Raw genomic sequence first — 16,193 nt, forward strand, 5'->3', positions numbered from 1 at the left:
TAGATATATATATATATATATATATATATATATATATATATATATATATCTTTTTATTGCCTACTAAACTCCTATGTTGTCTTAACGAGGGTGATTATTAGGACAACGAGAGATCCTTTTAGAGATTAAGTAATGAATCTACTTTTTGCCTCACATAAAAGAATTAGAAACTATCTTTATGGTGTATGTTTTATAATACCTGTTTTGTATAAAGCCTGACCTTAACTATAAAGCCTGTTGAATAACAGGACTTGTTAACAATAAGATGCCTAACACTATTAAATTCACCACTATAAAATATGGATATAATTTTGAATTGTCACAAATATTAAAAGAAAACTATCCTAGATAAGATATAAGAAAACTATCACTAGTCAAGAGCTTGAATGACACAATAAATAAGGTGAAAAAACTAATGGCCCACGTTTATAATATTGATGGGTTAACATTTTGTAAGAATCATGAGAAGTTATGAAGATGGAAGTACGAGAATAAAAATACAGGAAATACTGCAAAGATGCGCTCCCAATAAATCAAATATAGAGTAATAAAATTTTAAAAATTTAATTATATAAAATGAAGGTTTCTTGTAGCTGTAATACTAGGTGATGATTCCCTAACCAATCAAAAGACATTCAAGATCTTATTAGAAAATAGTTGTTGTGACGTTGCACATATGTGATAGGATAACAACTTCATCGGAGGAACCTATGACTAGGCTTTGATTTTTTTTTTAATATGTGTTGATTTTTTAAGGTTTCTTGTAGCTGTAATACTAGGTGGTGATTTCCTAACCAATCAAAAGACATTCAAAATCTTATTAGAAAATAGTTGTTGTGATGTTGCACATATGTGATAGGATAACAATTCCATCGGAGGAACTATGACTAGGCTTTGATTTTTTTTTAATATGTGTTGATTTCTTTTACTATGTTTTTTTTTGTTTGAAGAGCTTTAGCATGCATTATATGCATAATATATTGGATATGGATATAAAGCATTCATGCATCATTTTTTTTATAAAAGCACGCTATAAAACTTAAGTTAAATGGAGGACTAACAACTTACCTTATAAATTTTAGGCTATTTTAAGTTTGTGTAAACCTTAACTCTTTGCTAAGTGCTAAGACTGATAATGATATATATATATATATATATATATATATATATATATATATATCACTAGTTGAGTGTGAGATTAAGTAGTGAATCTACTTTTTGCCTCACATAAAAGAATTAGAAACTATCTTTATGGTGTATGTTTTATAATACCTGTTTTGTATAAAGCATGACCTTAACTATAAAGCCTGTTGAATAACAGGACTTGTTAACAATAAGATGCCTAACACTATTAAATTCACCACTATAAAATATGGATATAATTTTGAATTGTCACAAATATTAAAAGAAAACTATCCTAGATAAGATATAAGAAAACTATCACTAGTCAAGAGCTTGAATGACACAATAAATAAGGTGAAAAAACTAATGGCCCACGTTTATAATATTGATGGGTTAACATTTTGTAAGAATCATGAGAAGTTATGAAGATGGAAGTACGAGAATAAAAATACAGGAAATACTGCAAAGATGCGCTCCCAATAAATCAAATATAGAGTAATAAAATTTTAAAAATTTAATTATATAAAATGATAAAAAAAATAGCAATTAAGAGAATAAAGACCTAATTTGAAAGAAAAAAAAAAGATGATGACCTAAAATTTTGAATTTTAGGGTAGCATTGAAAAGAAAAATCAAATTAACAAAATAATTCAAAACAAAAAATAAAACTCAAGAGAATGAGGATCTAATTTAAGAAAAATATAAAAAATCTAGATTGTAGATCCAAGGATAAAATTAAAAACAAATTAAAATTTGATAAAAAAATTAAGAATAAAAATTTAAAATCAAAACATTGAGTGCCAAACTTTAAATATAATTAAACTTTGAATAGAAGAATAAAATTGAAAAGAAAAATCAAACTCACAAAATAACCCAAAAAAATAAAACTTAAGAGAATGGGAACCAAATTGAAAAAACTATAAATCAAGATCATGGATCTAAGGATAAATTAAAATTAAATTAGAATTTAATAAAAAGACTAAGACTCAAACTTATAAATCAAAATATTAAAGGTCAAGTCGGATATATTATAAAATAAGAGGAAGAACTCGATTTTTTCTAATGATCAACATGAAATTCGAAGGGAATGGGGAAGACAAGAGGAAAAGAAAAGGAAAGGGCGGTCGATAACTAACGGCCATTGTAACCACCACACGCGCTACTCCAAATAGAAAAAAATATCATGTATCTTTCAATATCATATTGAGAATTGTCATTTCTTTTTTGGATGATGGTTTACATACTGCTTGAAGAGTACTAAACCGCCCCATATGTTGGTGAGTGTAAAGCTCTCTCCAATATTTTTTTAATAATTTTTAAAAATATAAAAGACTAAATTATCCTTAACTCAGTTTAATAATACCAAAAAAAAAATCATAGGAAATAATAGAAACACCCTTTGATACAAGGGTTAGGGAATTTAAATTTAGGGGCAATTTAGTTAATTCAATTTTAAAATAAAAGTAAAAATTAAAAAATTCCCCCCAATGTTAATGCAATTTAATAATTTTACTGTATAATAAAAATATAATCTATTTATAATATCTCTTATAAATTTAGCATATATAAATGTTGTGTATAAATTTATTATGCAAGTTCTAAATAGATTATGAGTACGTGTAGCATTTAATTGATCTCTGTTAAATTTTTTAATGTTTTATATTAAATGTGTTTTTGGAGGTAGTGGAGTAATTATCGCGAAATATTTGTGTTTTTGGAGGTAGTGGAGTAATTATCGTGAAATATTTTTTTAAATTAATTTTTTTTATATTTTTAAATTATTTTAACACTTTAATTTTGAAAACTTTTTATTTTTAAAATATTATTTGGATATGTATTTAAATAATAAATATTTTAAAAAATAACAATTTTAATATATTTAGCCAAACGTCAACAGGCGCTGTTTCTCTATACAGCCCGTGATAGGAAACCAAAAGAGAGGGCCCGTGATTTTCATAAATACGAACGGCGAATTTCGTGGGTTACAGTTATTAGTTATTACTCTCACCCCCCTCTTGACTCTCTCCTCATCCTTCCCCTCTTTCTCTCTACATGAACCAGCCATCCTTCCCCTCTTTCTCTCTACATGAACTAGCCTTCTTCTTCTTCTTCTTATGCTAATTTCTATGAATGAACCAAAGCCCTTGTTTGGAATGAACGTGTACAATGAAAGATAGAAGCTGTGAATTTCGTTCGTTCACTGATCATCAACTCATCCCAAGTTTCTCAAGGTTTGGTTTCACACACACACAATGTGTGTGTGTGTTTGCATGTGTCTTTAAGTGTGACCCTTTGATCTAGCCTAGCTAGCTTTCTTTTCTCTTGTAATGGTTTTTGAGTTTGTCATTATGTGCTTGCATTTTTAACTCGTTTGATTTTCTCCTCTGGGTTGAAGCTAAATATATGCAATATTACAGAGTTCATGTATAGGAAAGGTCTCCTGTTTTAGTCCTATTTATATACCAGATTGTTTGTGTTCTTGATTATACTATCCTTGTCTCTTCTTTTCTGGTGAATACTTGATTGATAACTGATCAATGTGAAGCTGATCATCAGTTTAAACGGATATGGGGAAGAAAGGAAATGGATGGTTTACATCTTTGAAGAGAGTGTTCAAATCATCATCTCCTAAGGAATTACCGGTAGGGAAAAAGGTATAATTTACATCATATTTAGATACTTTCTTTTGATAAATCATGGGATGCTTTTGTGTATGCTTAAGTAATAAGCAAAGTTAATCATTGCAAAAACTTGTTTTACACGATCATTTGGTACACCTAAACTGTAAGACTTCTGTTCTAATCTGATAGCGTCCCTTTAAGATTTCCATGTTGTTTTTTCCTATTCTACGTTACTTCAATTCTTTACTCATGAACTAATCACACTATTGCTAATGATTGTTTAATCATCATCATTATTATTAATACAGTTGTGCAATCTTTCTCAACTCAGTTGTAGGCAATGATGTTTATATGTCAATTTAACCAACCTTATCCTTTTCTTTTTAGCTTAGAAATACATTAAAATAATATTTTTTATTTTTTTAAATTTATTTTAATATCAACATATTAAAAAAATTAGTTTTTTCAAAAACATGGCCACGTCGAGTTGCGAAACAGCCTCCAAGGCCATGTTAAACAAAGACCCAACCTTTATCCGTAGCTAGGTCCATAAACTTAAAGGAGGAACACATGGTCCCCTTATCAAAATATTGCAATCCTTCATGACTTATAATTGTCATGCCACCAATGATTTCCCTTCATCAATCTCCATCCACATGTGCATTGCCTTGCTAGATCCCAGTCATGCCAAAGAGAAGCTTGTTGTATTACATTATTAATTTCTTTGCTGTAAATAGTTGAAAAAGAAATTCTTCTTGTTCCTGAAATTGATTGATCTTAATTGATCGCATTAAACCAGCTCATGATTTTATGACAATTCATCACTAATTTGACATCAATGCAAATGACCGCATGATATGTGTGTATTTCAGAAAGACAATGCAGAGAAATGGCAACATGAGGCTCCAGAAGTTGTGTCATTAGAGCATTTTCCTACTGGAAGTTCCCCAGATGTTACAAATGATGAGAGCAATGTATCAACTCCAGTAACTGAAGATAGAAATCATGCGATTGCTGTGGCAGTAGCAACTGCTGCCGCAGCAGAAGCTGCGGTTGCAGCTGCTCAAGCGGCGGCTAAAGTTGTTCGCTTAGCTGGTTATGGACGACAATCAAAGGAAGAAAGAGCAGCCATCCTCATACAATCATTCTATAGGGGCTACCTTGTAATCCCTTTCTTCATTTCACTTTAATTAGATCAATATAATCTGGTAAATTAATTACAACGATGAAAATAGTTTAATTAGCTGGTACAATGAATCCTGCGTCCCTGTAAACTCAATTAATTATTTTTGTTTTACATTTTAACCAGTCGTGTATATTCTGCAGGCTCGGCGTGCCTTACGTGCATTGAAGGGATTGGTGAGGCTCCAAGCATTAGTGAGAGGCCACAATGTAAGAAAGCAAGCACAAATGACAATGAGAAGCATGCAAGCTCTTGTTCGTGTGCAAGCAAGAGTAAGAGCAAGAAGACTTCAATTAGCTCACGAGAAGCTTGAAAGGAAGACAGGGGAAGAAGATGAACGAAGACCACCAGTGGAAGAAGACTTTATGAATCCAAAGAATCCATTGAAGAGTTATAAATGGGATAGGAGGAATCAAAGTTCAGATAATTTCAAAGAAAATGCTTCAAAGAAGCATGATGCTGTCATGAAAAGAGAAAGAGCCCTTGCTTATGCTTATGCCTTGCAGGTATGTAACATGCTCCATTAAAATTAGCCCTAGCTAAAGTTTGGTCACTTTCAACACATTTTAGGAGGTGATTTTAACAACCTGTGAGCCAAAAATAAAGGCAAAACCCCACTGAATTCCTGCGATTGGATTTGTATTGCAGCAGCAGCAACAATTACCCTCACAAAATAGTCCTAATGGTAAAGAAACAGAACATTTTGTGAACGAACACGAGAAGATGCAATGGGGATGGAATTGGCTTGAGAGATGGATGTCAGCACAACCATATAACGTGCGTCATTCGGGTCCAAATGAAGGGTCTTATGTGACAGTAAAGACAACTACAACCACGACCACCACAGAGGACATGTCCGAAAAGACAGTAGAGATGGACACGGTGACCCCAACAGGCACTAGCAATCCCTCCATGGGCATGCTAGACACCAATCCATATTCGAATCGACCCCAATGGCAATCAAGTTCAAGCAATGTACCTAGCTACATGGCTCCGACCAAGTCCGCAAAGGCGAAAGTGCGTTCTCAAAGTTTGATCAAGCAACGTGCCCCAGCTACACCTCTGTGGAATCCATCCACCAAGAAAGATTCAAGCATTGTTGGTCCAGGTTGTGATTCTTCCAGTTCAGGTGGTGGAACAACAGCTTATCAAGCTCCAAGAAGTCCTAGCCCCAGACATAACGGGACGCGTCTGCATTCGAGAAGACATGCTGGTGGATATAGCCCTGATTTCAATGGCGGTGATGATTGGAGGATGCCTCCTCTTGATGGTCATGGATGGAGGAATGATTTTGGTTGATCATGAGTGACACGATTATGATATGTTTATACACTATTTATTGCTTGTTATTGTTTCATGTTTGCGATGATAATGCCATAAAACTCCAGCCCTCGAGGCTGTGGAATGATATTGGTTTAAATATTTGATGTTTACACATAAGAGTCATGGATTAAGACCTGAGATTTCCATAAAGAGGGACTCGGATTCAAAACTCCAGTCATGTCTGTGATGATGATGATGCTTGATTTTTTTTTTTGTGCGGATAATAATGGAAATAAAAATTCATCATAACAATCAAGAAATTGTATGATATTTAACATTTTAATTTATATTTTGCAATGAATAATTTTAAAATTTTAATAATTTAATTTTATGTTTCTAATTTATACTTTTTAGTCATCTTTCTTTCTTCATAATTTAATCCTAAAAATAGGCACAAACACTTGATGAATTTAACAAACAAAAAAGTTATTTTAATTTTGATTATGTTTATATTAAAATTGTATGATATTTTACAGATTATTATTTTAGGAGTTATTAATAAATACAAATGAAAATTTTTAACTATTAAATATCAGATCAATTCATGAAAAACTATTACACATATAGTTGAATAATACACATACAAAGAAAACTAGTTTTTATAAAAGATTCTACTTCTACTTTTTATTGGTGGATTTGTTTTAGTTTTTACAAGTTAGTATGATAAATACATATGAACTTTTAATTCTATTATAAAAAAACTATTTAATAACTCTGTTTTTCCAGTGCCTTTTTGGATTTTTCTAGTGTTTTTTTTTAGAAGAAAATGTCAAACATAAATTGAAATATTTATACATATAATTAATTAGTTAAATTAATATTTAATTAAAAATAACTAAAATTAAATTTAATATGAGCCATCTACTAACTCATACTTAATAGTTATGTTTTTTAAAATATATTTTTTATTTAATAAAACTATTATTTGTACAGATAAAAGGTTAAAAAAGTTATAAATATATAATTGAAATAACATATAGAAAGAAAATAAAAATTTAAAGATTATTTAAAAAAAAAATATTTCCAGAATTATTACACCTGCAATTATATTGCACCTTGCCTTCGTTTTCTATTACCCGACAAGAACTCCGCTGATGGAAACCGCATCAGAATGACAAAAATGGCTGTATCTACCACAATCTACACTTAAAACATGTAAGCAGTCATGACTCGGATACATTGAATACCATTAACCCCTACCATTTTATTCTTATACATTGAGCGGAAAGCATCTGCTTTATAACAAATGGGAGAACTGAATCGTAAAAGAATGATTGGAGTGGTACTGATAACGAAGATGAATGGGTCACCGGAGAAGATTACAGCCCTGGAATGGATTCAAGATTATATTTCTGAGAAGGTGAGGCCTCATCCTCTCTGCTTTCCTGTGATTTTGGCTTCTTGATGGCATCAAGAGCCTGTAAATATGTGTAGGAAGGAACCCGATTAGATGGAAGGACTGAATTGCTTATTCTACTAGCAAGGAAGCGTCGGATCAGGCCTCTCAAGAATGGAGCCATCGTGTCTGGTACATGTTCCAAGTAGTCCAAAAACTATCATCCATCATAAAAGCAATATCAAGTCTAAGGTACTCTTCCTTTGTGTTATATATATATATATATATATATATATAGAGAGAGAGAGAGAGAGAGAGAGAAGGGGGGGTGTGGTTTGAGGGAGGGAGATAGATTCGTTGAAGCAATGTAAGGGATAATATTGCAATGAGATATTTTATCATCAAGTAAAACCTGATGCAAACGATAGGGACAGGTCACAAAATTGCTACTTCCAATCGAAGAGTTTGAAAGGGCATTTATGTAATTAGGCAGGGAAAGTTTGCCAAAGACAGCGGTCAATCTATTTCTTGTACAATCCAGTCAATCATTCTGATTCTTTTCCTTTCCCCTCCATCTTCAAACCCCAGCGAGAGAAGTAAACAACCAAGCTAGCAAGAATCCAAACACCCAAAAACGAGAGAGAGAAAGAGAGACACGAGAGAGGGTTTTATTTTTTTGGAGAGAGAAAAAAAAAGTAAAAACGTTTTCAACTTCGCAATGCTAAATTCTTCTCTTCTCCTGAAATCAATTCCTTCCACTTAAAAAGATCCTTCCTTTGTTCACTAAAGATCAAGAAAACAAAATCCCACCAATGATTTCTAACCCAAATCATGTTTTCTATGCTTGCATTGCTAAAGGACCTACCGTTGTTGCTGAATTCTCACCGGGAAAAGAATCAGGAATTGAAATCATTGGTCAAAGATGCGTAGAGAAAACCCCGCCTAACCATTCCATGTTTTCTCATACAATCCGCAACAAGACTTACACTTTCTTAATCGATGACCCTTTTGCCTATTTTGCTATTTTTGATGAGAATCTCCAGAAGTCTGAGCATTTGTGGTTTTTGAACCGTGTAAAGAATGGTTTTGAGGAGTTTTGGGGGTCTAAGATGATGAAAGATGGTGAAAAGATTGGTTCCTTTTGTTTCCAAGGTGAATTGCGGTGTATGTTTAGGGAGATATTGGCTCTGGATGCTGACTTGGTGAATACTTTAATGGAGGAATCATCAAAGGATGGTAGGAATCCAAGCTTGGATTCGACGAATGGGAAGGGAGCTGTGACCAGAACTTTGCTTCCCAAGCCAACTAAAGTTTTGATGATGATGAAGAAGAAGCCATCTGGAGAGGCTAATGGAGATCATCATGGTGGTGATTTGGATAATAATAATTATAAGGTGAATGGTGTTGGTGAGCATGGAAATAGGGAGGTTTCGGTTTCGATGATACGAAAGAGTGGTGCGTTTTATATGGGGGATGGTAAGCAAAAGGCTAAACAGATTTGGAAGAAGCATGTTTGGGTGGTTTTGACATTGGATTTGATTGTTTGTGCTGTATTGTGTGGGGTTTGGTTGTGGGTTTGCAGGGGGTTTAAGTGCATTGATGGTTGAATTGAAGGTATTGAAACGGGGATGCTATTGATGTACTTTTTTTTATTGGGGGTGTTCTGCTTGTATATTGGTTATTAACATTGAAGCTGGCTGCGGTTTCTACATCCAAGATAGAGAAGAAGATGTAACTGGATTCTTTGAATAATTTTTTATTGACTGGTTCTCAGAGTTCTGTCCTGGCATGGTAAATTCTTCATTTCTTTGTACCATCAATTTCTGGAAAAATGAAATTGTTCCAATGTCTCATATGCACATTCTTCTAAAGCAGCGGGATGTGTATGTATACAAGCCAGAGATTTAAATTATGCAGGCTTTTTTCTGATGTTGTCTTCTTCCGTTTTTGGTCAGCTGTCAATGAATCTGCTGATGTTCTGTTGCCTTTTGATCGCATGAGCGGAAAGTTATTTTTTCAGAATGTCCGTGTTTCACTGGGACTTCTTGGTCAGGCTGCAATTTTTTTTTTTGTCTCTATGATCTTGTTACTTTGCCGATTTTAGTCTTGTTGTCTTGTATCTTCTAGATCACCAATTAGACTTTATTTATGGATGTTTATCCACTACCTGCTCAAAATGGCAGAACAAGCTAGTTCTAAGTTTGTAGTGACATTCTTATATACACAGAGATCTTTTGAAATTAGATTGAGCAAACAGGTCAGAGCTTTACCTTCTGGCGTTTTTTTTGCTCAGTCTATATGGTAGAAGGGGTGGTGCAGTTTCTCATAATCTCCTCGTGTAGGTGTGCAGGTTTTTCTACTATACCTAAATGCCAGTAGTCCTTCCATTAGGTTTTTCTCATACCTAAATGCCAGTAGTCCTTCCATTAGTGTATAAAACTAATTCTCCAACACGCAGATTAAAGAACTCAATCAACTACCGTTGCCTGTTTGAGCAAAAAACTAGTTCTCATTTTAATTCTCTTGCATCCACTTGTTTTCTGTATGTCATCTATCATATCTTTTTTGGTCACTGTATGATGCAAGGAAATACTTGTTTCACGATAAAAAGGTGGATTCTTCATTTGAGAATTAGATATCAATTACCTGCTGTTACTTTAGCAGCTTCCTATTCAATTTTCAGTCAATAGGAGATGCAAATCTTATCGAAGTCGACATGAGACATTTTAAGCTCTCGCAATGTCATTATAAACTAAGTGAAAGGATTTTGACATACTTGAAGGCAAGGAATTGAAGATCTTCTGTCATTAATTTTAAATTATTAATGCATTATTTCTCTCATGGTGTGACAAGGAGATTGATTCTCCTTTTATCAGTCAGTGAACCTGAAAAATACTCAGACAAAATAACTACTTGCAGAGAACCAGCCTTTTATGTTGTTGTATTCAGATACAAGGAAATTTGTAGCTCTACCATTGGCATAGAATTTTCGCATTTCATAGAACTGTCAGAAGCAAGCATGGCGAGGTCATTTAGCTACTGCTGTCTTTGACCGCATTAGTCATCCTTTTTCTGAACCCATGTATTGAATGGCAGGGGATGCCTCTAGGCTAGTTCTTGGATTAAAATCCATGATAATGAGATTTTAGATCCCTTCTCTTCTACCTGTACTGTTGGCTCTTTCATGTTTTATTAAGCTATTCCAAGTTTTTCTATCACATTTGAAACAGTGTGTTCTGTCAAACTCAATTGCATAAAACCAGTCTCAAGTTTTGGACAGTTAATCCTTTAACACGTACCAAGGAGCTGTTTCTTCTGAATGCTTATGCAATGAGGAACCATAAAACAGCTAATAAAAGCTTTGATCAGCAAGTCCATCAAGGTATCGGTTGTTTCTGAGGTTTCTGAGTTGTAATTCCTAATATAAGCATTCCAGCTTCTAATTTGAAAAATTCATTTGTTGGGCCCTTTCATGTTTACCTATTCCAAAGATGATATGCTTCTTTGGTGAGAAAGGGTTGTCTTTACTAAATTCATGTTGCAGTCCTGAAGCCAAGATGTCAGCTTGACAAAATCACGAAGAAGATGCATGCAGTTCCAAGGGAACTTGGATATCCATACCATCAATTCCCTAGATGGTTGAAGTTCCAAGGGAACTTGGATTTCTTGAAGGGTAAAAGTTGATTAAAACCCTGTATCAAAGGAGGGAAAAATCACATGTAGAATGCATGAAAATTGGATCTGTCATGAACCTTTACTCGAAGCACATTCTTTTAGGTACTTCAGGCTATTATTGCATAACACATTGCATTCATAAAACCTCATTTGTGAAGTCGATCATCTACCTTATTAAAAGTTGGCAAAACGTGGAATCTTTGACAACACAAATCATTCTGCTCTTGAGGACTATATGTCAAGGAAATTCAAAATATTCTATTATTGATATTTACTGAAATTCTCCTGATTCTGTTTTTCATACAAGTATATTTATTTTTGTATTTTAAAAGTATTTTTTTTAAAAAATTTAATTTTTTAATTTTTTAATTTATTTTAAATTAATAAGTTTTTAGTATTTTTAAATTATTTTAATTTATTAATATAAAAAAATAAAAAATATCATTAATATATATTTTAATACAAAAAATTATATAAAAAATAACAATAATTACAAACAATCAAAACAGGACCGAAAAAAAGTTGCTAAAAGACAATGCTCGACATCACATCACATTGAAAAACTGGGGATGCTTTTGAGAAGCACTATAATATTATTGCAGTATCTGATTGTCCCTTTCCTTTATAAGATAACATCGAAATGTCCATGCCTTTGGGACCCTACAAGTCACCACACACCCAAGATACTCGAAAATTTGCTGCCATCTCCAAATCTTCCTTCTGGACTGAAGGCCACAAGAATTGAAAATCCCTGACCCAACAATCTAGCCATAACATTAATTTCTATCCACAAATTTCGAAAGAAGACGTGTTATTGTTCAATGCCCCAGTCTAGAACTATCAAATTGTTTTCTGCATAGGAACGTATTTCATCGTGAAATTCACAGAGATGGGGGTTTAGATAAAATAATTGGGGAAGGGGCGCCATCCAGTACCCATTAGAAAAAAACTGCTAAATATTTTCAAACCTAAAAACGGGAACGAAAAAAGGAAAGGCAAGTTCCAAAAGATACAAGTGAGAGAAAAGCCACTGTGAACAACAAAGCTGGCAGAAACTACGTGAACAAAGTTTTCTCATTCGTATTGAGATAGACATAATACATGATGTAACTTGTTCAAACGAACACTGGAACGATAACACCAATCCAAAATTTGTGAGAACAGTATCTGAGACGCAAAAGATGAGTTTTAGCTATGTTCAAAAGTGTACATCGCAGATGCATAAACCACCCGCCAACTTTAACCACAAGGGGTGAGCTTCTTATTGCCAGCACCCCGAGGATGATCATCTTTCCAGTCATCCCATGCTCTTGCTTTCTGCACAGCAGCATCGTCATCTTCATCATCATCTTCTTCGCTGAGTTTTGATTTTGGATTGTCCTTGTACCATGCAGAGTTGGCTTCTTCCATGAGTTCAGCATTTCTCTCTTGCCATTTATTCATAATCTCCATCTCCTTTAACCCGGCTTCTTCTATGCTCATGGTTGGTAACCTTCCACAAAATATTAAAATTCAAGACAGCTTAAAATAAGGGAAAGAGCCCAACTATTCCCTGTTGATACTTAAACATTTAAATAATTATAATCTAATTTCATTAGAAAGTACAAGATAAACGTTAGAAGTCTTCCCTCCTCCATCCCTAAGCGACAAACCTGAAAGAAAATACAATGTTTTGATAGCAGGCATCCCATTTAAGTATATAATCAGGGCATGGAAAAATACCTATGGCCAGGTTGGAAGACCTGTGCTCTCATCCTTTCCCTTTCGCTTGTTAGGCTTCCACCCACAAGACTTGCTGGTCCAAATGTAATTGGCACGTGCTTATGATCATGTGCCTGCGAAACCTTTGCTCTCCCTTCTATAACATCTTGAGCCAAAGTAGCACATGTGATAGGCTGTGCTGGTTGAGTATATCTTGCTTTCACTGCAGCATCACGATGCCAATTTTCAGCTTTCTTGGCACGTTCATCAAGAATAGTCTGGGAAAAAGCTTTGCCCCCTTCCTGAAACATGCATCAAAATAATTACTACATCCATGTTCATGCAACAAAACTCATCTGGAACAAGTAGCATCAAGACTGAGTCATACAATGCTAACCAAGATTCCAATTAAAGACACAATGCCACTATTAGGAATTCCAATTTTCATGTCAAAAAGACCTAGGTATTTGTTGATGGAGAAGATAAAGGATCGTGGCCACATGATGATGCAAATGCATCAAACAATTAAAGACACAAAGCAATGCTATCAAGAACTTGGACTTTCATGTCAAAAAGACCTTGGTATTTGATGATGGAGAAAGTAAAGGATCATGGCCACATCATGAAGCAAATGCATCGAATGACGCAAGCTAACTATGGCATGGAGCAAACTTTAGCACCACACTACTGTTCCATTGAATGATCTTCACAATAATCACTAGGGCTGCTAGATATTTGCTTCATCAGAGCTTATTTACAAAAGCCAAAAAATTCACTAGAAAGAGTTACAGCATATAGATCTCCAAAAGCACAACGGAAAAAAACTCTGCCACTTAAGATTTAAGTGTGCTAATACCTTTAGTTGTCTTTCCTTTACAGCCAAAAGCATTTCTTCCTCCTTCTTTAACATTTCCAGCAGATCAATTGCCTGAAGAGTGGTAATACAGTGGTGTGAAGCTGGATATGATCAACAAGTAGAACATGACAGACACTATAGATATATGATACCAACCTTACAAATAGCCAAAGAGATGGTAGTGATCCAAGCCTGCACAAAAAAGAATACTGCAGATTCAACACTCAACTTTGCAAAAGATAAAAAACTATTTCAGGTCATCTCCACAACTTATCCTGTAAGAGCATGGATAACAACTAACCTCTCGCTCTTCTTCTCCATCATCATCCAGCACGTCTTCCTCCCCTGCCTCAACTGGAGTTGATACTGCTGCAGCTTTAGTTGAACGACCACGCCTCTCTTTCCGCTCCTTTATTTCCTCCAGCTTTGCCACAGCAGCTCTTTGGCGTTTGTATCTGGCAATCTGTAGGAGGCACAGGAAGGGGTTGTGAGCGTGAGTGCTAAACAAACCCCATATTGCAAAGAGAGCCCAAGAATTATTTTTTCAGTGAAAGAGAATTGACAGAATTGAAGCTACCTTTAGGGCCCTTCGATCTACAAAAGTATTTGGAGCCCCTTGAGAAGATGCCTGCAACTCCTCCTCCGGTACAAGTTCCATTGCCTCACAAGATGAGAGGAATTCCTAAAACAAGTTTCCTTCATAAATATCAATTGATTTAACAAAACCTCTAAATATGTAAAAACATTGAGCACTGAGGGAAAAATATGCCCAAAAGCTCTGCTGGATATTGCTATGTTAGCAGACAAGCTTTGAAATATATAATACGGATAATGAACAGCAATTACCTTTAACTTTGCCTGGGAAGCCTTTAAAACTTGTATCCTATCATCCTGCGTAATTTTTTCAGCCAGCTCTGCCAAATAGAATGGCACCTGTAATTGTGAGAAGCTATCAAGTTAGAAATCACTCATCTTACTGGATTCATTTTGATATAAAAGTAGCAAGTTTACGAAGTTCATAAATTCAACAGTTACACCAGCCATTTACATGTAAATTCCCAACTTGATCCCAGAAAATCATTTTCATCACTGTCAATTAAATGAATAAAAGAAACCCTAGAGCTTCAAAGGTTACATTTGACATGAAATTGGCAACGATCTTAAATGGAAATTAACCAGCAATATCCACTGGTTTATAAGAGATTCATGCTTTGAGGCTCTTTTCAAGACCTTGCTAATTCATCACACACACCATATATAAAACATAAAAATCACCAACACTAAAAATTACAACCTTTCAGACTTCTCCTGTATAGCTAGGGTACATTTCCAACAACCATTTTAACTTTCAATGGCCCCAATTTAATTTAACAAAGCACCATACCATAACCCTCACCATACAAAACAATGCAAAAACCAAATCAGCAACAACACATAACAACACTGCTCCTTCCCCTCCTCAAGCGTTCCAACTTCACCTACCCATTAATCATATAAGCCTCTTACATTTCAACTAAGAAACCAAATACATAACATGATATATCAAAGTCCCATTTTGATACTAAAACTCACCAATATATTTTATTTCCTAAATCCAGTTCCACCAAAAATTAAGAATTAAAAAAACCCATGAAAAAAAACAACTTTTCAATTTTCTTAACCAACCCATCAATTACAAACCTCTAAATTTTCAAAGTTTCACAATAAGATTTTTTAAAAAATCAAAAACAAATTTAAACATTACCAGAATATACTTGAGATTTGTAGTGCTAATATCCTCCTTAGTCTCATTAGAAGAAAACAGACCCAGTTTACTAATCATTTCCTCACATTTCTCCAGAGACTCGATTCCCTTCTTCACCAATTCCTGTCAAAATCAAATCGAATCAATAAAAACCCTAAATCAAATCAAACCCCAAATTAAAAAATAGAAGTTACAAACTTTCCTGAAAACGCCAATCAGGAGGTGCTGTACCTGATCACTGGAACAAGATTCGGATGCCTTTACATGGATTTTTGAAGCTTGATCGAATAGGGAAGGAAGGGGCATGTCCTCCGTTTTCATTTCTCCCATTAGAGAAGGAAAAAAATAAAATAAAAAACCCTAGTATTTGGTTTGGATTTTGAATTTTGGGACTTTTAACTTGGGATTTTGAAGGGTAGAATCGGAGTTCTATTTTCATAAACTTACTAATTTCCAATAATAATAATAATAATAATCTTTGAAAGAGAAAATGCTCGCGGACAGAGGAGGCAGCTGCATGAAATATATATACAATGTAAAGGAAGGTTTTTTTTGGTCACGGGGATCTCCACTCATATAGCGCCACATCATAATTTTTAATTTTGATGAGTAAATAGATTTTTTAAAATTAA

The 16,193-nt window shown here is 34.1% G+C and overlaps 3 protein-coding genes across 4 annotated transcripts; 2 read left to right on the plus strand and 1 right to left on the minus strand.

Moving 5' to 3' along the window:
• The first annotated feature begins 3,079 nt into the window (after positions 1-3,079).
• On the plus strand, positions 3,080-6,363 carry LOC105125887 (protein IQ-DOMAIN 1). Of its 2 annotated transcripts, none has more exons than XM_011026545.1 (4): positions 3,080-3,776; positions 4,616-4,906; positions 5,070-5,432; positions 5,569-6,363. In XM_011026545.1, the coding sequence occupies exons 1-4, from the start codon at positions 3,690-3,692 to the stop codon at positions 6,223-6,225; spliced, it is 1,398 nt and encodes a 465-aa protein (XP_011024847.1). In that variant the 5' UTR covers positions 3,080-3,689; the 3' UTR covers positions 6,226-6,363. The 2 variants fall into 2 exon arrangements, with proteins under 2 accessions (XP_011024847.1, XP_011024848.1); XM_011026546.1 differs by having other exon boundaries at positions 5,575-6,363.
• Positions 6,364-8,118: 1,755 nt separating this feature from the next.
• LOC105125886 (probable VAMP-like protein At1g33475) lies at positions 8,119-9,662 on the plus strand. The gene is made up of 2 exons (XM_011026544.1): positions 8,119-9,376; positions 9,541-9,662. The coding sequence occupies exon 1, from the start codon at positions 8,398-8,400 to the stop codon at positions 9,190-9,192; it is 795 nt and encodes a 264-aa protein (XP_011024846.1). The 5' UTR covers positions 8,119-8,397; the 3' UTR covers positions 9,193-9,376; positions 9,541-9,662.
• A 2,614-nt stretch (positions 9,663-12,276) lies between these two features.
• On the minus strand, positions 12,277-16,056 carry LOC105125885 (PP2A regulatory subunit TAP46-like). The gene is made up of 9 exons (XM_011026543.1): positions 15,793-16,056; positions 15,562-15,684; positions 14,664-14,750; positions 14,395-14,499; positions 14,119-14,280; positions 13,974-14,009; positions 13,818-13,889; positions 12,983-13,263; positions 12,277-12,752 (listed from the first exon to the last, which is right to left on the minus strand). The coding sequence occupies exons 1-9, from the start codon at positions 15,889-15,891 to the stop codon at positions 12,500-12,502; spliced, it is 1,218 nt and encodes a 405-aa protein (XP_011024845.1). The 5' UTR covers positions 15,892-16,056; the 3' UTR covers positions 12,277-12,499.
• Between the last annotated feature and the right edge of the window lie 137 nt (positions 16,057-16,193).

The sequence above is a fragment of the Populus euphratica genome, unplaced genomic scaffold, assembly GCF_000495115.2.
Source record: "Populus euphratica unplaced genomic scaffold, PopEup_1.0 scaffold44.1, whole genome shotgun sequence".
Taxonomy (NCBI): domain Eukaryota; kingdom Viridiplantae; phylum Streptophyta; class Magnoliopsida; order Malpighiales; family Salicaceae; genus Populus; species Populus euphratica.